We start from the raw sequence: 19,511 nt of genomic DNA on the forward strand, positions 1-19,511 counted from the left end.
GGATGTAAATTCCCTGAAGGCAAGGATAGTTTGATTTCGGTCTTTGTAAGTAAGCATTGTGCCTGGCACACAGTAGGTCCTGAGGAAATGTTTGTTGATTAAATAGTAGTCTTTGGGAGTAGGGACTGTATTACTGTCAGTCTTTGATATTCCCCAACGGCAGCACAGTTCCTAACACATAGTAGAAGCCATGTAAATGGTATGGAATGGAATAGAATGGAAGTTACCATTCCTCTCCTACATACATATACATATACACAAGTACGTATAATGTATGTTTATAGATATATATATATATATTTCTGTTTTATGACTCATTTGATGTTATTAATCAGGATCTCTGAACCAAGATATCTCTATGGATGCATCTCTCAATGAGTCTTGTCAAATCTTAGAAGGTGTACAGGAGTTTTTAATGTGCTAAGAGTCTTTAAGGCAGTATCTTGGTTCCACTGATTCAAAGTATTCTTTATCAAAAAAAAGAAAAAAAATGAATGAATGAATGAAGGTTTTGTATTATCACATCTTTTCATCAATTCTGTGACTATGAAGATGAAGGCTGATATATAGATAGGTATAGATACTGACATACATATATGCATATATAGGCATATTTATGTATATCTGTATAGATATATTTGTAAAAAATGTATATTTAACTTTAAATCAAATTTAATCAACATGTTATGTGCCTGCTATGTATAAAGGACTATTTTCATCAAAGATATCTTCAATATATATGTAAAGATACGTTTTACAAATCTGATAGTGATCGAAAACTAGAGTTACCAGTCAATAACTTGGTATTTTTGGAAATGTATCCTGCATTGGGATAGGTGTTGAGGATATACAAATAAAAGTGAGGCGGGTTCTGCCCTCAAGGAGTTTAGCCTCAAACAAGGCAGACAACACCTCTAGGAGCCCATGCTAGACGTTGCAGGTAGGGTGATATATGTATGGATTACCCATTGGTAGACTTGGTGCTGATTTGTGGTTGCTTTTCTCTTTGTTTGCTGGTGATACCACCAGTGATTTTTACCATTTTGGGTAACTTCTATTTATCAGAGAACTTACAAGTCAATCCCTGAACACACCTTAGTGGGTTTTTGTATTTTCTTTGACCTTTATCCAAATGTGTCACTAGGAAAATAAGGTATGCATTAGAAAATTGTTAGAAATATAACCTTTACTGTGATATTGAGACCTAAAGAGACTTACCTAACCATTCCCACAAGAAAAAGAAAAAAATATGAAGACCTCTCACTGGTCCAGATGATGCAATACAATTAAGTAGGCAAGTTTGAATCCTTCCACTGATACCTACATCTTGGATGGACATCATAGCTAAATGATGGGCTAGGCCCACAATTAAATAGAAGGAAGAGACTAAACAGTTCCCAATACTCTCAGTGACTCCAAAATTATCCATTCACATACAGCCTCCCCTGTTAAATACCACTATTCCTTCACAGAGTCTAGTTCATCATCCACAATCTCCAAAGAATCCAAATTGTCAGGGAACCAAAATGCAATGAGGGGGACCTTGGTGGAAACAAGATTCCTGCAGCACGTTACCCCAAATCATTTCTTTTCAAGAAGAGGGATAGAGAGAATTATTGTGGACATGTACAATCTGAAAAAGTCAGGCTGTCAGAGAGTGAGATTGTGAGTTGGATTATAATAGCTCTGAGCACGTGTACCCATGGGATACCTGAAGTCTCTGGAAAATGGATGGCGTGACGGGGACAAAAATCAAAAGGTGGAATGGGCTGTCATCAGAACCACCAGAAGAGAGATCCACATAATTCATGGGCCCATTGAAGTAGGAACTGGCACAGAAAGAAAATCAAGTGTTATACATTTCAGCAAAAATACATTGAGGTACAGGAGGGGAGTTGGAACAAGTCTTCTTATAAGGGAATGATTGCTAGAAGTTTCAATAAACAATACTGATTAGCTTACAGAAGGAGATGGAAGAAACCAAAAGCAAATAGTTTCTTCTGGTGTTAAGTCAATTTGAGGCTTAAAAAGATGTACAGATTACAAAATGCATGTTGTGATGATTAAAAAATATACAAGTGACAACCAACAATATCATCACTACTATTAATGTCCCCACTTGCACCTCCACCCCTGCTGCTGCTGGGGGGGGGGGGGAGAGAAATCATTGGCCCAAAGTGCCTTCTTGATTCTTGAATGATCTTTGGTTTTTTTCTTGGCTCACATTAAGAATGTAAATGGTACTTTGATCTCACTAGAGAAAGATTCTATGAGATGAAAAAGATTTTTAATGTAATTTTTAGAGAGCTATTTAGTTTAATAGCATCCATACTTATTAGCATTGTGTATCATGTATTAGCATACATATTAGGGAGTTAATAAAGTGTTTTCTTTAACTCTGTAAATTGGAAGCTACATAGGAGAAAGAACATCATGGGTTCCAGGCTAGACAGAATCACAGTAGGTTTAAATTGTATTCTTTTGAGAAATGCCATGATGCGTATCAATTAGTTTTGATGTTAATATGATAAACCCCAATTTTAAATAGAGAATAACTTTTTTATTTATTGATCAAGTTGAATGGTATTCTCACCAGCTTTGTACCTACTGTCTCCTCATTATTAATATTATCACTATATCTTCTCCTGTCATCAATACCACCATCATAATTTTGATGAATGCACTCCATATCCAAATTTAAGAGGAAATAGGAGACAGAACGTGTTGGCACAGGGAACGTGCTTTCTAAAGCTAAATTCAAAATTTGGGATCATATTTGAATGCAAACTCAAGTTCCAAGTATGTATGTGATTGTCACTGACCATGTGATTATCATAGATATATTATCAGTAGATAATCATTAGTATTATCAATAGAGCCATAACTAAGATTGAGTCCCTGAAACTTAGCACCAAAACTTACAGGCCATAGATCTTAACCCATCTGCTCCTTCGGCGGGAAAGAATCCTCACAAGAAATTAATTTGTTTGATCGTATACTTCATTATTTTCCCACCATGGATTTTGATTGAGGGCTTCCTTCCTTCTCTTGGGGCATTCACTTAAAGCATTTTCTGATTCCGACACCCTGAAGCCATAATTGCTGAGTAGGGCCTTGATAGAACATAGCATTTCTTTTCATGAAAGGAAATCTAACAAGTTAAAAATCTATTTCAATCAATATATTTGCCATTATAGGTCTTCAGTACAGACACAGTGCAGACCCTGCTATGAAGACGTATAAACACAAAGAGGGATTTCTGGGGAACTTAAATAGTGAGTGCATTTTCTATTGTGCCTAATAATGTCATGCCTTGTTGCCTTTTGCCAAAGGAAGCAGAGTGGACGTTTTTATTTACTTTGCAGTAGTACGAAATGAAAAACACTTCAGCAATATTATGGCAAACTACCAAAAGAGGTCTTACCTTAGGTGTTCTCTGAAATTCTGAAGGTGGGTAGGGAAACATACAAGTAAAAGGAGTTTGGAGGCTTTAGAAAAATAAATTCAATGTTTAAAATATATAAATGCTACTCTTCGCCATATTTTCTTTTAAAACGGATGGTATATTTTCATTGAATAAGTGGTCACATTGCCCAAAATGGTTGAAAGGAGATGTTTTAGTTAAGAATAGAATGTAACAACAAACTATCTCATTCTAATTTCTAATTAAATGTTTTTTAGAAGATCAAAAGAAAGTGTTCACAACTAAGACACGATGAGGGGAAAATACTGACCCATGAAATTATGAGAAATTATTAAGGAGAAGAAGAATACATCGATTTAAACAAATGGAAACATCAGAATAATGCATCCTCACTAATCAAAAGATCATAGATTGAGAAGAGGTACAAGTCCATCTAATCTATAACCCTCTCAATTGTAGATAAAAGAAGTTATGGGACTTGCCTTAGAAAATCACAATAAATGGCGAGCTGGATTGGAAACAAGTTCCTCTGAGTTCACTCTAATATTTTTCCATTTCAACCCAATATTAACCTATCGACCTACATCACAATTGCAGGGCAAGACTTTTTATGCCTAAAATTAAACTTCCATTAGTTCCTATGTATTCTCTAATTAAGAGTATGTGGCTCTAAAGTAAAAATGTGTCTATATTCTTGGAGAAACCGGGGCAGTCAATAGAAAGTAAAGGTTTGGTATGTTCTTGATAGCACACTTCAAAATATTCTATTCCAAATTGTTCATTGATCAAAATTTTTGTTTAATCTTCAGCACACACCACGTACCCCAAGTAGATTGGGGCATCTGAAGATCAGATTTTTACATCAAATCACTCATATATTTTGACTAAACCCACAAAATGATTGCAAATGAATTATACCTAGCCACACTGTCATTATGACAACTGTCAAAGTCACATTATACTTTACGGCCTCTCTTCTTCATCCTTAAACTTGAAAGAAAAGAAAAGAAAGGAAAGGAAAAAGGAAAAAAGAAAGAATAAAGGAGAAAAGAGGGAGGAGAGAAAGGAAAGAAATAGGGAAGACTAGAGGAGATAGGAGAACATTTCTCATAATGTCTTTGGCAACATTTTAGTTTAATAATCCTAGCTGCCTATTTTTAAAACTAAGCTTCCTTTCTTTTCTGACTTGGCTCCTCAAAAATGATAAAATGGAATCCCTCTTGAAATTTCTTTTTTTTTTCTTTTTTCCTTTTTAAACAGAAACAGGAAATATATCAACTTAGCTATGTCATTATCTTCAGCAAAAGATGAACCGTTTTCATACCCAAGAACATATGGAAACAAAGCTTTATTGGAGAAATAAAAGATATTGGTTCCTGTCTTATCCCTTACCTGCTTCTACCCCAAGGGTGTATTTCCCAACCTTCCCCTGCCAGTGCTTCTACTGAGAACTATATCTCAAAGAGCCCCATTCCATACAAACAATCCAGAGGCTAGGTTCTTGTTATGGACAGGATGTAATGAAACAGGTTCTCCTATTTCTCTTTACTTTAGGTGCTAGCTGAAATTACCAGAGTGAGTAGGAAAACACAGAAATGAAAAGGGTTTAGAGGTTTCAGAAAATTAAATCCAATTTTATATTAATACTACTCTTCACCAAATGCTCTGTTAAAGTAGATGATACATTTTTAATGGCTTGGCCAGCCATATAGCCTAGGGCTCTATTCTTCATAGCCTTCTCGGAATACAAAATATGAATGCATATAATATTCTGTATGTAAGTGTATAAATTTCACATTATAGAGCTAGCTTATCTCCCATAGACTTCCACTGTGACAGACTCCAATTATATATGTTATATAATTATATATGTGTGTATATTATATATAATAAATATATGTGTTATATATAAAACAGATAATTCTATAATCATAATCACACCTATGTATATGAATGTGTTTGTATAAGTGGGAGGAAGAAGACAGAGAGAATGCAATATACTTATTTACTCCTACCAACAAAGGAGAGGAGTAACTAGCTTTAGTACTCTAGTATCAAACACCAATAGAAACAGATCCCAGTCTGCCACAGTTAGGAAAAAAGAAATTAGCATTATCTGTATTGCATTATATATTGACTTATTTGGTTCAACCTTTCCCAATTATATTTTAATCTGGTTCCTGCTGCTTTCAGGGTGCTTCTAAATGAAATCAGAAGTCTAGACTATCTCCCCCCAGAAAATCCCACCAAATCAAAGGAAATGTGGCCTAATAGACAGAGGGCCAAGTCTGGAATCTGGCAGATCTGGTGTCTGACTGTTCCCAGTCACTATCCTTAAAGTCATCAGCAATTTTGCAAGAGGGAAGGTTACATATGAGCTGCTCGTAAGCACCGATTGCCCCTTCAGGATTTACCTCAACAGAGGCAAACAATGGTTTTATCCTCCATTTCCACTTTAAAAAGAAAACCAAAATCCTCCAAAGAAATAACAAGAGAGTTGCCTTCAAATATCTGCCTTTGGCTGAGGAACTATTCATATGGACAGTCGGAGATCTTTGATGGATGTAAGCTAGCCCCCCAAATAAGGTAACCATATTCCATGGAAGAATGGCCTAATCAAATATTAAAAGAGATCCTGCATTATCCAAACTCTCTCGAGTTACAATAAGGAAATAATGCTCCTTAAAGTTCCATCTTCACCTGAGCTGCATGATTTAATTAGCAGTATGTCCTTAGATATATTGACAGACTCAGTGAATATCAATTTCAAGGAACATGGCAAGGGGCTACTCAAAAGCTTTCTCAAGTTCTAATTTTGGTTCACAAGATCACTTTTTTTTCTATTCTGTTACCATATCTCATTATCTATATGTATATGTATATATCTATTTGTAGAAAATCATTTTCATACAAGGAATATATGGAAAAAAAGTTTTATTGGAGAAATAAAAGATATTGCTTCTTGTTTTACCCCTTACTTACCTCTACAGAGGGGATGTATTTCCCTCCCCATGGGTAGCTACATGGATATATATATATATATATATATATATATATATATGTATGTGTATATATATATATATATATATACACACACACATATATATATATATACACATATATGTATGTATATATGAGTCAAATTGAAAAAGGTAATATTCTATGATCCAAAATTAGAACTTAATAAAACAGAAATGAATTTCCAGAAATTATTGTGAGAATACCAGCTTTATCCAATCATTCCAAATGCTTTGTTCCTCCATATTATTTTTTCTATTTTCCTACAATTTATTTTTTGAAGGGTGCGCCCCTGCTCCTCCTCCCCTCTGCTCCCCTGGTCCTCATCTCCCACCATCAGCTGACCCAACCAAGCTCCAGAAAAGCATGTAAGATGTATGACACTGAACTTTCTGCTAAATCAAACAAGAGTGAGCCAATGGCACTTACTTCATCTCCAGGATTTCCTCGAGCTGTTTTCTCCTCTCCATCCGTAAGTTGGCCAAATGGGCTTCTTTTTCACCCAGGGACTGCTGTGTTGAGGCAAGGCGAGCTTTGGTAGCGTCCAATTCTTGCCTGGTCTTTTCGAGGGCGTTCATCAGCTCTTCTAACTGAAATGCAGACATGGCCGTGATTGGGATTTCTCTAGATTACAATCGTTTGCTTTGTCTGCTTGTGTTCTGACAGTCAACTTATAGAAAGCCACGGGAACCTTCTAAATCGGAGCTAGACCTCATTGAAGATCATTCTTGTTTCCCCCTGATTAAAAATGTGTTTCCAATGCTCAGAAATGACCAGGTTTCCAATGGCCCCATTCAGTTGTTTTGCCCAATAACTTTTATAGAAACTATTTAACTTCTTTATTATGAGTGGGGGTGACTGGGCAGACCCCGTTCGGCCCTGGACTTGGCAAACGTCTCCAATGTTTGCTCACAGTTGGGGTAAAGCAACGTTCAAAATGCATTTTGTCAAGCACGATTTCCTTTCGTTTTCAAGCCCCTGAGTATTTTAAGAGGAAGCTAATCTATGTGTTTCAGATTCATTCACATTTAGCCCATCAAAATGTTGGTTTCTAAAAGCCATTGGATTTCCAAAGACCCTCCAGAGGCCTTTTCCTTTGAACCAGGAAGCAATGTTTGGCCAAGAGTAAACAGAATTCCAACCACAAAAGGTTCAAGTTTGGTTTCCCCGTGCTGTTTGAGAGGGCTCTAAACTTGAAATAAATGAAATGTAACTTTTATAGGGTGCTAATACACTATAGGGATAAGCCAGACTATCAAATATCCAAGGTTTTTAGCCAGGTCCCAAGAAATTGGACCAGGGGGCCCTGAGGCAAACCCTTACTCCTCTACAAACCATCATGGGCTTTTTAAAGCCAATCTAGAACAAAGACAGCCTGGTTTTTATGATTTCATTCCAAGGGCTGCAAAGGAATAAGTTGGTGATATGCAATCCCTCACCCGGATGAAGGGCTGGATTGACCCTGTTGATTAGAACCTGTGGTTCCAGGGAGTCTCCGTCTTCCATAACTGATGTTTAGGCCTCTAAGCCATCCTTTCCAGCCAGGCTTGGCAGAAGGAGCTCACCCATCACTAAGATCAACAAAGCTCCCTTCAAAATGTGTCAGTGACATGTTAAGTCCCAATTCATAAATACTTTCTGCACCATTTATGCAGTTTTGCATGGAATTTATTCAGGATAAGCAGAAAACACACGTCCAAGATAAATTTCAGGCTTTTAAGATTCAGAAAGCCCTTTATTTTGCTACAAGAAAAGAGAATACTTTGAATCATGAGCACGCAAGGCAAATAGAGTTTCGTGCCAAAAAAAGGAAAAGGGGGAAGCAGGCTTCAAAATGTGAAATGCAAAAAAAGACAAAGGGAAACTGGTGAACTGCCCCAAATTACACCTGTCTGGTGGGCAAAGGAACTGAGAGACATCATCACTCGGTTGGCTGTCGAGCGCTGTTGGGGAAAACCATTGAGGTAATTGAACTTCCTCATGTTGCCCTAATTCTGATGATATTTCCCATCTGTCCCCTTTATAGCCCTGCTTGGGAAAAGAGGAGGCAGTCACTGAGATGGATGGTTCAACCCAGGACTCCTCTGGCTCTGGGACTTCACCAACATGCACATTTGACCAAAGGTACAACTCATAACCTGCTGTTGGCTGCTCATCCTACTGGACTCCTTGTAGATCCTCCTGTACCTTTAGTCCTAGGGCTTTCCTCAGTTTCTTCTTGCATCACAAGAGTGCCATAAAGTAGGAGGGCAATCCATGAGTCATCACTAACTCTTACTAGGAAACCAGATTCTTCCTTTTGAATGAAATATTTCTTTGATAATATCTTTTTAAGTCTATTTTTCTATCTCTAGGTATATGCATGTATATATGTATATACGTATATACATATATATATGTATATATATGTATGTATATATATATATATGTATATATGTATATACAGTGCCCAGCAATGGCACATAATAAGCAATGAATAAATGACTGATGAATGATGATATATCTCAGTCTAACCATGCACCCCTCCATTGTTCCATAAATTAGACAGAAACAGGAGCAACCCAACCATAGCTAAGGGTCCTTGTAGCTATATATTGACTTAGAAAACCACAGATTAACATTATCCATGTTTTACTGTCCATTTGATACCTCTGTTGTGGGGAACTATCAACTTCAAGGCTTCAGAGACTCCAGTGATCCATAACTTGGAATCTTCACAGGAAGAGGGATGGTACTAAGGTGGCTTTTCTTTCAGAAAGCCCTTCCCTACAGACCTCACTCTTCCTTCTCTTCTTCTGTTGGGATCCCATATTCCAATTCATGGGCAGTGTCTACTCAAGACATATATCAGTAATATCCCCATCCCAGTATTAGAGAAACCTGTGACATACTTTCTGGTTAACTTTCTGGATTTCTCACCTCCAACTTTACCAAGTGGTGAAAGAAAAAAAAAAAGCCAAGAATATCAGGAATCCCATTAGCCTGCTGGAATATTCTACCAGCAAGTCTCTGGCTGTGGCGGTGAATCAGCGGTGCTGTTTGCAATCAGCTGAGGTGTAAGACAACATGACTACAGGCCTTCCTACAGCAGAGATAAAGGCCATCTCCGACACCCTTGTTTGTTGATTCCTGCCTTCTGCTATTATCTAAAACTAACCTGCCCACACTCATCTCACACAGAGCCCACTCACTGGGAATTCCATATTGTTTCCTAATTCAGCCTGCTCTCACATCACAATGAAGAGCTTCTCTGCCTCAGACTTTTAACATGTCATATTTCTAGTTCAATATTAATTCAACTCAAACAATTAAATTTAAAAGGAAGTTTTCTAATTCGTGATTTCTTGCAGCAAGGACTCGAGGATTATATTTCGAGGGGATCTCCGACACCGATTCATCAGATGTTCTCATTTGACAGATGAGGAAAATGAGCATCAGAGACTTGGCCAGAATAATCAATCACCAGAGTGACTCTATCAAAGACAAGATGTGAACCTGGATCCTTTGACACTAAACCAATCCCCTTTCCATTGTACTAGACATCAGATCTGTTTAGTGCCTTCCTTTTATGTCCCATCCAGCAATCACCGCTGTGTTTTACATGGAGCAAGAATAAAGATCTAATGACAGTCAAAATGCCTGGAATCTGTCTCGGAATAACCTTGAGCAACTTTTTCTGGGCTTTAGTTTACACATCTTAAAAATGAAGGGATTGAACGCAGTGGTCTCTATGGTTCCATGTGGATTCCATCCATTTGGAATTTAGTGATCCAGAACAAGACACTCAGGAACAGTCAAAATGGATCAATATCGGCAGTTTTCCATTATGATTCCACTGAAATGACTTCAAGAACAGACACCCAAATAGTCTTACTCATCCCCAATGTGAGGTGAATCCCTTCTGCCTTTTTGGAGGTCAAGTTCACTTCCATTCATTATGGAAGGCCTATACTGTCCAGAGCTAAAGTGAAGTGGGGGGCCTGGGTCAGTAGTAGAGGAAAATATCAAGGACCCTCAAGAGTATTCATCTTGGTGTGGAAAAAAAGAAATTCAAAGCACCTTCTAGAGCATTCATATCATTTTAAGGTACTCTATTTGGAAACTATGGTCACAGTCATAGTTGATAACATAACACTAATACATGCACATACTACATATAATAAACATGAGTAAATACAGAATATGCATGTTGTGGATATGGAGTCATTTCCATCGTGTCTGCCCCCATTTGGGGTTTTCTTGGCAGAAATACTGCAGTGGTTTGCCATTTCCTTCTCCACTTTATTTTACAGATGAGAAAATGGAGGCAAGTAGGGTGAAGTGACTTGCCCAAGGTCACTCTTTTAGGTAAATGTCGGTGGAGGGGTAGATTTGAACTCAGGTCTTCCTAACTTTAAGTAGAACACTCTACCAACGTGCCACCACAGGTAGCCATTATACAAAATGTAAATCTGTAGGGGACAATAATAGATGGGGGGTATCAGTCAAAGGTTCATGAAGAAGCCAACATTGGAGATGAGAAAGTGAAGATTCCTCAAAGCTGAGGAGAGAAGGAATAAACAAAAAAGCCATTTTGGCCAGACGGGTGGATGAGCCTGAAGGCTTTTAACATCCAAGCGAGGAATTCATAGTGAATTCCAGAAGCCACAGGGAGCCACAGAGTTTATAGAGCAGGGGACTGGGAAGGGTCAGATCTGCTAGTTGGTGAAATCTCTCTGGTTGCTGTTTGATGGAAGAATCAGACTGGGGAGAAACAGAAGCAAGATGACAGATGAGAAGGTTATCTCCAGAGTTCAGGCTGGGAGTGATGAAGCCTGACCCCAGGAGAAGCTGAGAAGCACAGATGGCAGGGAAGCAGTAGCAGCAGGCCCCGGCCACTGGTTAGCCCTGAGGGGTGAGAGGGCGAAGCCGTGAGGATGGTGCTAAGCGAACAGGACGACGGGGGCATCCTCAACAAGTGGGGGCCGAATAGCCGCTTTCCCAGGGATGGGAGCACCAATTTCCTGAACTTTTCTCCCTGATAAAAGCAGTTAGAAACCTAGGCCTGGTCATTCCAACCCTCAAAAGATGGCGGAGTGGAGAGAGAGAGAGACCCTAAAAGGGACCTGATTCTCATGAATCAGGATGAATCGGTGAAGGGAATGGACATGAATGGGACTTTAAGGGCAATGGCAGCTTCCTCCTCCAGGTGGTGACAAAGGAAGAAAGTGAGCGCTAAGCCGGACTGGAAATTTAAGGAAAGTCCATTGGAAGAGCTCAGATGAGGAAAGCCATCAATCCTTCAGCATTTATGAAGCACCTCCTATGTACGGGACAATACAAATTGACAAAATGAAATAGATCTGGCCTTCAAGTCCAGGGAATTACCAGGCCCATAGGTGAGCAGGAAGAAAACAAAGAGTCATTTGGGGATTTTCTAACAAGACAATGAGCATTCGTACAGCGCTTTAAGGTTTACAAAGCACTTTACCCATGTTATCTCATCCTATCCTCATACCAGTCTTGGGAGCTGTGTGCCCTGGTTATCTCCATTCAAAGGGGAAGAGACCGAGAGGTTCAGTGACTTGCCCAGCTAGTAAGCTAACAATTGTCAGAAGCTGAATTTGAATTCAGGACTTCTGGACTCAAGGTTCAATGCTCCATTTGTTGGGGACCACAGACATTTTCATGCAAATGTTTTTACATCATCTGAGCTGAATTATGAATGAAATTGGGTAATCTAAGAGGTAGGCTCGGAATTTTGGTCTGTCCCCTTGACACTGCCGTCTCCCCATTTTATCTGTCAGACGCAAAGAGGAACAGGATCGCTAAGCTGTATGTGAGAGCAGCACAGGGACCTAAAACATAAATGAGCATTATCCATATTTCTCTGCATTGGTATTTATTTTGTGAAATATTTCTCAATTATATTTTAATTCACTTAGTGTCAGGGTGGGGGAAGGAGAGAGCAGGTTCTATAACTCTGCATATATACTCCTTTTTCTCATATAATTTTATATGTATAAATGCAAAGTGCATGTGCGCAGAGTTCATACACATTAACATAAGCATCATGCCAACAGAGATGTGAGGGACATTTGTATATGTACATATATAGAGCACCATATGTATGTGACTTGTGCATTCACATTGCCCAGATGTCTACTTTTATGTGCGTGGACATGTACGGTGTGTCTGTCTATACATGTATTTGTTTACAATTTCACGGCTGTAGGATTTCTAGTCTTAGAGAGTTGCCTTGGACCACCTGACAGGCTGAGTGACTCTCCAGGTCACAGAGACAACGTGTCCTAAAAATGAGACTTAAACCCAAACCATTCTGATGTTAAAGCTTGTCCTGCCTGCCTCTTCCATGCCCCTCTCATTCTCATTCTCTCTCTCATTCTCTCTCTCTCTCTCTCTCTCTCTCTCTCTCTATATATATATATATATATATATATATATATATATATATCTGCCTTTTTCTGTCTCTCTTTCTCTCTCTTTCTCTGTGTATGTCTGTCTCTTTCTGTGTTTTTGTGTCTCTCTGCCTCAGTGTCTTTCTATTTCTCTCTATCTCTGTCTCTATTTCTCTCTGTCTTTGTCTCTATATATCTGTCTCTCTTTGTGTGTCTCTCATTTTCTGTCTTCCTTCTGTCTCTGTCTCTGTCTCTCACGGACTCTCTCTCTCTTCTCTTTCTCCCCATCTCTCTCTGTATATGTGGGTACATGTGCCCAATGTTCATTATGTATTGTGTGGTGCATACATGTTACATGTATGTAGTGGATTGGATACCTGTGTGTTTGTGCACATGTGCACAGACCCCTACCCACACAGGCACCTGCCCCCACCGCCGTATCTAGCAGTGCTGGATCCATCTCACGGGATCACGTATCTGATTGGAGATGGAGAATTCCTCAAAAGTGGAGGATCAGAAGCACGACAATGTGTGTGAATAGTGAAAAGCTCCAATCATGCCCCACAAGGGCCGGGGGGCTCTGTGCTGTTACCACCTCCATTTTGCAGAGCGGAAAGCCAAAGCGGACAAAACTTAGGGCACTTGCCAGGGCTCACCCAAGTGATGGAGGTTCTGAGGGGCCCGGAGTGCAGAGTTCTGTGGCACTCTGAGCTGTGGCGCCACCTGGCTGCTGCCACTGGAGACCACGTGTTCCCGTAGGACGGCTTCTTCAGCTTTGTGCACTGGGGAATGATCCAGGTTCATGGTATAGATAACTAGGGATAATCAGCCATAACTCCCCATTCAGTTACAAGAGCCCATCTGGGGTCTGGACCCACAGTTTCAGAGCCGGGCTTTGGAACTCTGGGAATTTCCTCGACTCCAATCACACAGCCATTGTCTGTCAAACCCGGACCCACAGACACACATACACCCAGACACATGTACGAATGGGCATTTTGTACAATTCTCATAAATATCTCTTTGTGTCTATGCAGATTTGTTTATTTCTTGATTTTCCTTCATGCTTCTTAAGGAAACCCCCAGATGTCAGAATTCTGCCCTGATTCACAGCGGTAACATTTTACAACTCTCTGAATGTTGTCTAAGACCTGGTCTTGTTCTCTCAGCAAGTGTGTGTGTGTGTGTGTGTGTGTGTGCGCACACACACACACACACACACATGTGGGAGGAAGTCTGATACCAGATCCATAATGGGAACCATATTTGGTTGGCATCTTATGCTTTAAAAAAAGAAAAAGAAAAAGAAGAAATATCCTTAAATGACATATGTATTAGGATCGTCTATTTTAAAATATATGTTTTTTCAAATATCCTTTTTACGGCAGCTCGAGTCGCTTTTCTCCCACTGATTATCGGACACACCACAAGCCAGGCCAACTACCGACATCTGAGAAACCTACTGGAAACGAGCTTCTCCCTGGGCCCTTTGCAGGATGGCACGGCCTTCAAACGCATTTCTCTAGCACCGAGGGCTTCCATTCCTCTCAAGCTCCATGGTCAGATCTTTTAAAACCTGTTTAAGACCTTAAATCATTAACATATGGAGACTTAAACTTACACATACATTTACTTTCTTTAACTAAATATTTGAAAACCAGCTTCTTTCTTAGTTATCTGCCAAGATCTGTGCTCAGGGCCCTGGACTTCCCCACTTGCCATATTACAAATACCCCACACTGTTCCCGAGTCTGGTTTGGCAACGGCTGATTTTCAAATATTTTGCTAAAATAAAAAATAGGAGTGCAATGCCAGTTTTAAGTTGACATATATATTCTGTGTTAATGATTTGGAATTTTAACGGGTTTTCAGCTGTGTTTTGAAAAGCCTAGAGCCCTTCTACTTTAAAATTACTATCTTGATCACGGGTGTCAGAGTTTCCTTTTTTACTATCTCTGACTCAATGTCCAAAGAGAGAAATCCAGTGATTGGTTTGCATCGGTACCTAAAGTTATCGGGTCACAGATTGAGCAGGAAGGGTCTTCTGAGAGGATGGAGTCCAATCCCTTTGTTTTACAGATGGAACAACTGAATCATAGAGCAGTAAAGTGACCAGTCTAAATCGCCCAAGTAGTAAGAACTGGGATTGTAACCAACGATCTATAACTTCAAATTTGTCAATTTTTCCATTGCACCATTCATTGGTCTCTGTTCCTCGAGACTCCATTGGACCTCAAACAACAGTCTCCGGAGTTACTGTGACAAAAAACCATCTGAATTATGGTGATTGAACTGGATTGGGAATTTGATCTTCAAGTGAAAAATGCTTTCTACTGTATTCCATCCTGGCAGGATGGCCTAAAGATGGCCTTGATCTTGGAGAATCCAGGGTTACTTCCACACCATTCTGAGATACATATAAGGGACCACAGTGGAGCCAGGTTAGGTCATAAAGTCAACCAAACCCACTAGAATGGAGAGTCCATCCATGTGGCAGAAAAATACAGAAAACTAGATCAGATGAGAGTGAATAAAAATGTTGTGGTGTTATGGTTATTGTTTTGCCCTATCTCTGGACCCATGACAATCTCCCCATGATGAAAATAGGACAAATCCATTTTTAGATGATTTCTCATCACCAGTAGCCAGATGCAACTTTTCAGAGAGTGTTTTTGTGAATCTTAATGATCTGCTACAGACGTGGAATCGTAATCTTATTTTTCAATTATTTTATCTGTCCTTCCTATCTCTCTCACTAGCCTCCCTCAACAGCCAACACTGCCTTAGAGTGACACCTTTTGGCAAAGGCTGAAATTGTTAAATCCGGAAGCTGCTGCCTCTTGGCTAGAGACAGGATGCTCTTGTTGCTGGAAGGGAGCATGGCTTCCCGCAATCCCTTTAGTATATTGGAGCTGCTTTATGTTCCAGCATAGTGGAGCTACAATATGTTCCAGTGTAGTGGAGCTGCAATATGTTCCTCCTGCTTTGGGAGCCTCCAACATGAACAAATACACTATTTAAGTCTGTCTGTATGTGTATGTGTCTGTGTGTGTGAGAAAGAGACAGAGACAAGAGACAGAGAGAGACAGTCAGACGAGAGAGAGAGAGAGAGTGAGTGTGTGTGTGTGTTACTGTGGCTTATTAACATCTCTTCACCCCAGAAGAAGGAAAAGGAAAGAAAAGTCAGCAAGAGACATATATAGGACTTTTTAGACACACGTCTAACCTACAAGAGTCTGAAGAATTAGATTAAGTGGTAGTGCAAATGAATGACAGTTTGTTTAAAAAAATAAAGGAAAATTAAAAAAAGGAAAAAAAAAAGCCCAGAGTTTTCCTAATCGCTGACTGTATTTGGCTCAACACACCCCATGCTGATAGAGTACAGTTCTACTCTGTGGGAAAAGGATGCGTGTGTATATGCACATCCCATGTGTGTATATGCAAGTGTTCATGTGTATGTGTGCATATGTATGTGTGAGTGTGTACATGTAAGCCCTCTGGGGGTATGCGTGGGTCTGTACTGTGTGATTATTAGATTCTCTTCCATCTCAAATTGACAGGATTGTGAGATATGGAGCTTTCCCAAAGCAAGAAAACATTGTTGTTGCTTTTTTTAATTCATTACTTAACTTTCACACCATTGACAACAATCAGAAGGGGAACTTGATAAAATGGGACTTGGGGTAAGGGAAATCTAGGTTTCAATGACACTTCTGAGAATACTCCTTTGGCCATATTATTTTAAAATTTCAGCACAGCCAAAGCAATTGTTTGAAAGTGACAACTGAGGAGCTACTCATATTTTCTGATAAGATCAGAGGTCCCCAAGGGACCCCAAAACCCCCTATAAATAAAAGAATGTAGATTCATATTGTCTGGGTTTTTTCTCAACAAGTCACGTAGTATATGTTATCCCAAATTGAGCATCAATCTTAAAAATAACAATTCATCTTATTTCTATCTTTTAGTTCTATATCACCATCACTTCTAAATGTATTCCTCTCCCAAATATATATATATATATATATATATATATATATATATATATATATATGTATGCATGTGTGTGTATGTGTGTATACTTTTCTTGAAACCAAGAAAAACAGCCAAGTAAAATTAATTAATCTATGTCAAATATCTGAGAGCACATGTAACATTTTCTACCTCCAGCCTCCTCTCGAGGGCTCCAAGGTGAAGAGAGGGAGGCTCATTTCCTGATCTCTTCTCTGAGGCCAAAAAGAGTCAGTGTGACAATGTGGCTTCCACCTTTGTTTGAATGTTCTTTTCACTTTTATTTTAACACTGTGTATATTGCTTTCCTGGTTCTGCTCACTTTACTCTGCATCAGATCATAAAATTCATCTTATATTTCTCATATATATATGTGTGTATGTATATTCCTTATGCTAAGTATATACATTTATATGCACATGTATATACACACATGTGTATATAGGTGTATATGAATGTATATACATGTGTATGTCTGCCTATCTTTCAGAATACCCATGGATAACTTACCAGATCATCTCTACTGAAAATCCTGCCAGCCCTTTAAACCTAATGCAACCAAGAGAGAACAAATCATCTTGGAGGGGGGCTTGTACTAGATTAGATTACCTCCAAGATGCTCTAAAGCTTTATATTCATGTTATTGTTCAGCCATTTTCAATTATTTCTGATTCTTCATGACCCCATTTGGGATTTTCTTGGCAAGGAAAAGGGCATGGTTGGCATTTCCTTCTCCAGCTTATTTTCCTAATGCCATGATAATTCTTCCCCAGCTAATAGAGTGTCCATCTCCTCTTGCTTTCCTAGGCTGTCCCAGAACCCATCCAGGATGGCCAGATGGCAGGAGGACTAAAACCCTCTGAAGTGACCTCCCCCAAATCCCTGCTGCTTGACCGCTTATCCAACTTGTATATACTGAGCGTCAATAACTCCATTGCTTACAATGATATGGAATATCACCTTCTACCCAATTTGGATACACTAAAAGTCAACCATTCCATCACTTTCAGTAATATGGAAGACCTCTGGGTCTTACCATTTATCTTACCCAAAGTCTGAAAGAACTGGTTTGTCATAACCTATTTATATAGCCTAAGGGCCCCTGGGCCTTGCCATTGGTTCTGCCACTGCATACTTGGAACTTCCAGACCACTCTATCTTTGTAGCTGAATTTTCTTTTATGTGATCTCTCTCTCAATTAGAATGTAATCTTCTTAAGAGCAGACAGTACCTAATTTTCCTTTTTGTATATCTAGAACTTAACTGACAGCAAAGGCTTAATAGCTGCTTTTCATCCATTCATTCACTGACTGATTCTACTATCACGTTTCAAGTCATCATAGGTCAGATTTCAGAGTCATCATGAAAAAAGAAATTCAGCTGGGATCAGTGCATTTCCTCTGAAGTTTACTTTGGGCAGGGACCCAAGCTGGGCTGCCATATTCTGTAATGTGAGGAGACCAAGAAAACCTAGCTTTGAAGCTAATTGGTAGATCTCTACAGTACTAAAAGGCGAATCTCACTCACTCACCATATTCAATAAAAAGATAAATCTTTCTTCATGACCCTTACCACTGCCCCCACACCCCACTCCATTCCTACCACCCACCATCTCCTGAGGTCATAATCTCCGCCCTGACCTCCCCTTCTCCCCACTTTTTGTTTCACCCTTATACCACAACCCTATACCATAAAGAAAATGAGGATGTTAAATAAGTCCTCATTTCCTCTACAGCAGGTTCTTAAACTTTTTCCACTCACAACCCCTTTCTATCTGCTAAATTTCTACATGATCCCAAGTATATAGCTATATAAAATAGGATATGCAAATCTAACATTAACTTATAAGAAATCATAATTTAGCAACCCCATTTAGTTGCATGATGCCTTATGGGTAGCAAGGCACAGTTTAAGAAACTTTGCTCTAAAGCAAAGTCTACATTGCTTACTATGTTCTTCAGACTCTCCATGTTATAGCCATAATCTGTCTATCCAGCCCTATGTCACACTTCAGTGAAACTGGAACAATTTCTGCCAAAAATTAGTGCCAAAGACTAGAGTTAGAATCAGAAGCACAGGATACAAATTTTGCCCATGTCACTTGCTAAATGTGTGACATTGGGTAAGCAACTTTGCTCTCATGCTTTGTTTCCTCATCAATAAAATGAAGAGATCTGATGAGATGGCCCTTAAGACACCTTCTAGCGCTTCAGTGATAATAGTTAATGAGCCCGTGTTCACTCATTTATAAAATCCTAAGATTATGATTTCTGTGTTTAAGCTGTGACCTTCTGTTTGATGCAGAATAATCAATTTAGGATCACTTTTGTGTTTTTGTTTAGTGTTACATCTCCTGGAAATTTCTCCATAAATGACTTGGACCTACAGAACCTTCAATGAGCCATGCAACTGCTACCTCCTCCCAAAAGTTGTTCTTGACTTTGGGAATATCAATCTCAATCAAAGGATTTTTAGTTTTGTATTTTTTCTTTTTGGCTTATCTTTTTTTACATTGATTTTTCTTGCACATATATTTCCTCCTGCACTAAATTGATGGAAACATAGAAAGAGAGGTATCATTGAATAACAGAGTGATCTCAATTCAAGAAATGCTTGCATTCAAATCCTGGCTCTGCTCCATATGATTTTAGATGAGTAAC

The 19,511-nt window shown here is 39.1% G+C and overlaps 1 protein-coding gene across 1 annotated transcript in view; it reads right to left on the reverse strand.

Annotated features, from left to right (window-relative positions):
- Window positions 1-19,511, reverse strand: part of ERC2 (ELKS/RAB6-interacting/CAST family member 2) — a 981,774-nt gene that overhangs the window by 427,687 nt on the left and 534,576 nt on the right. Inside the window, 1 exon segment of the mRNA XM_031952165.1 lies at window positions 6,872-7,032. Within this exon segment, the coding sequence (XP_031808025.1) occupies window positions 6,872-7,032 (161 nt within the window).

The sequence above is a fragment of the Sarcophilus harrisii genome, chromosome 1, assembly GCF_902635505.1.
Source record: "Sarcophilus harrisii chromosome 1, mSarHar1.11, whole genome shotgun sequence".
In the NCBI taxonomy this organism is placed as follows: domain Eukaryota; kingdom Metazoa; phylum Chordata; class Mammalia; order Dasyuromorphia; family Dasyuridae; genus Sarcophilus; species Sarcophilus harrisii.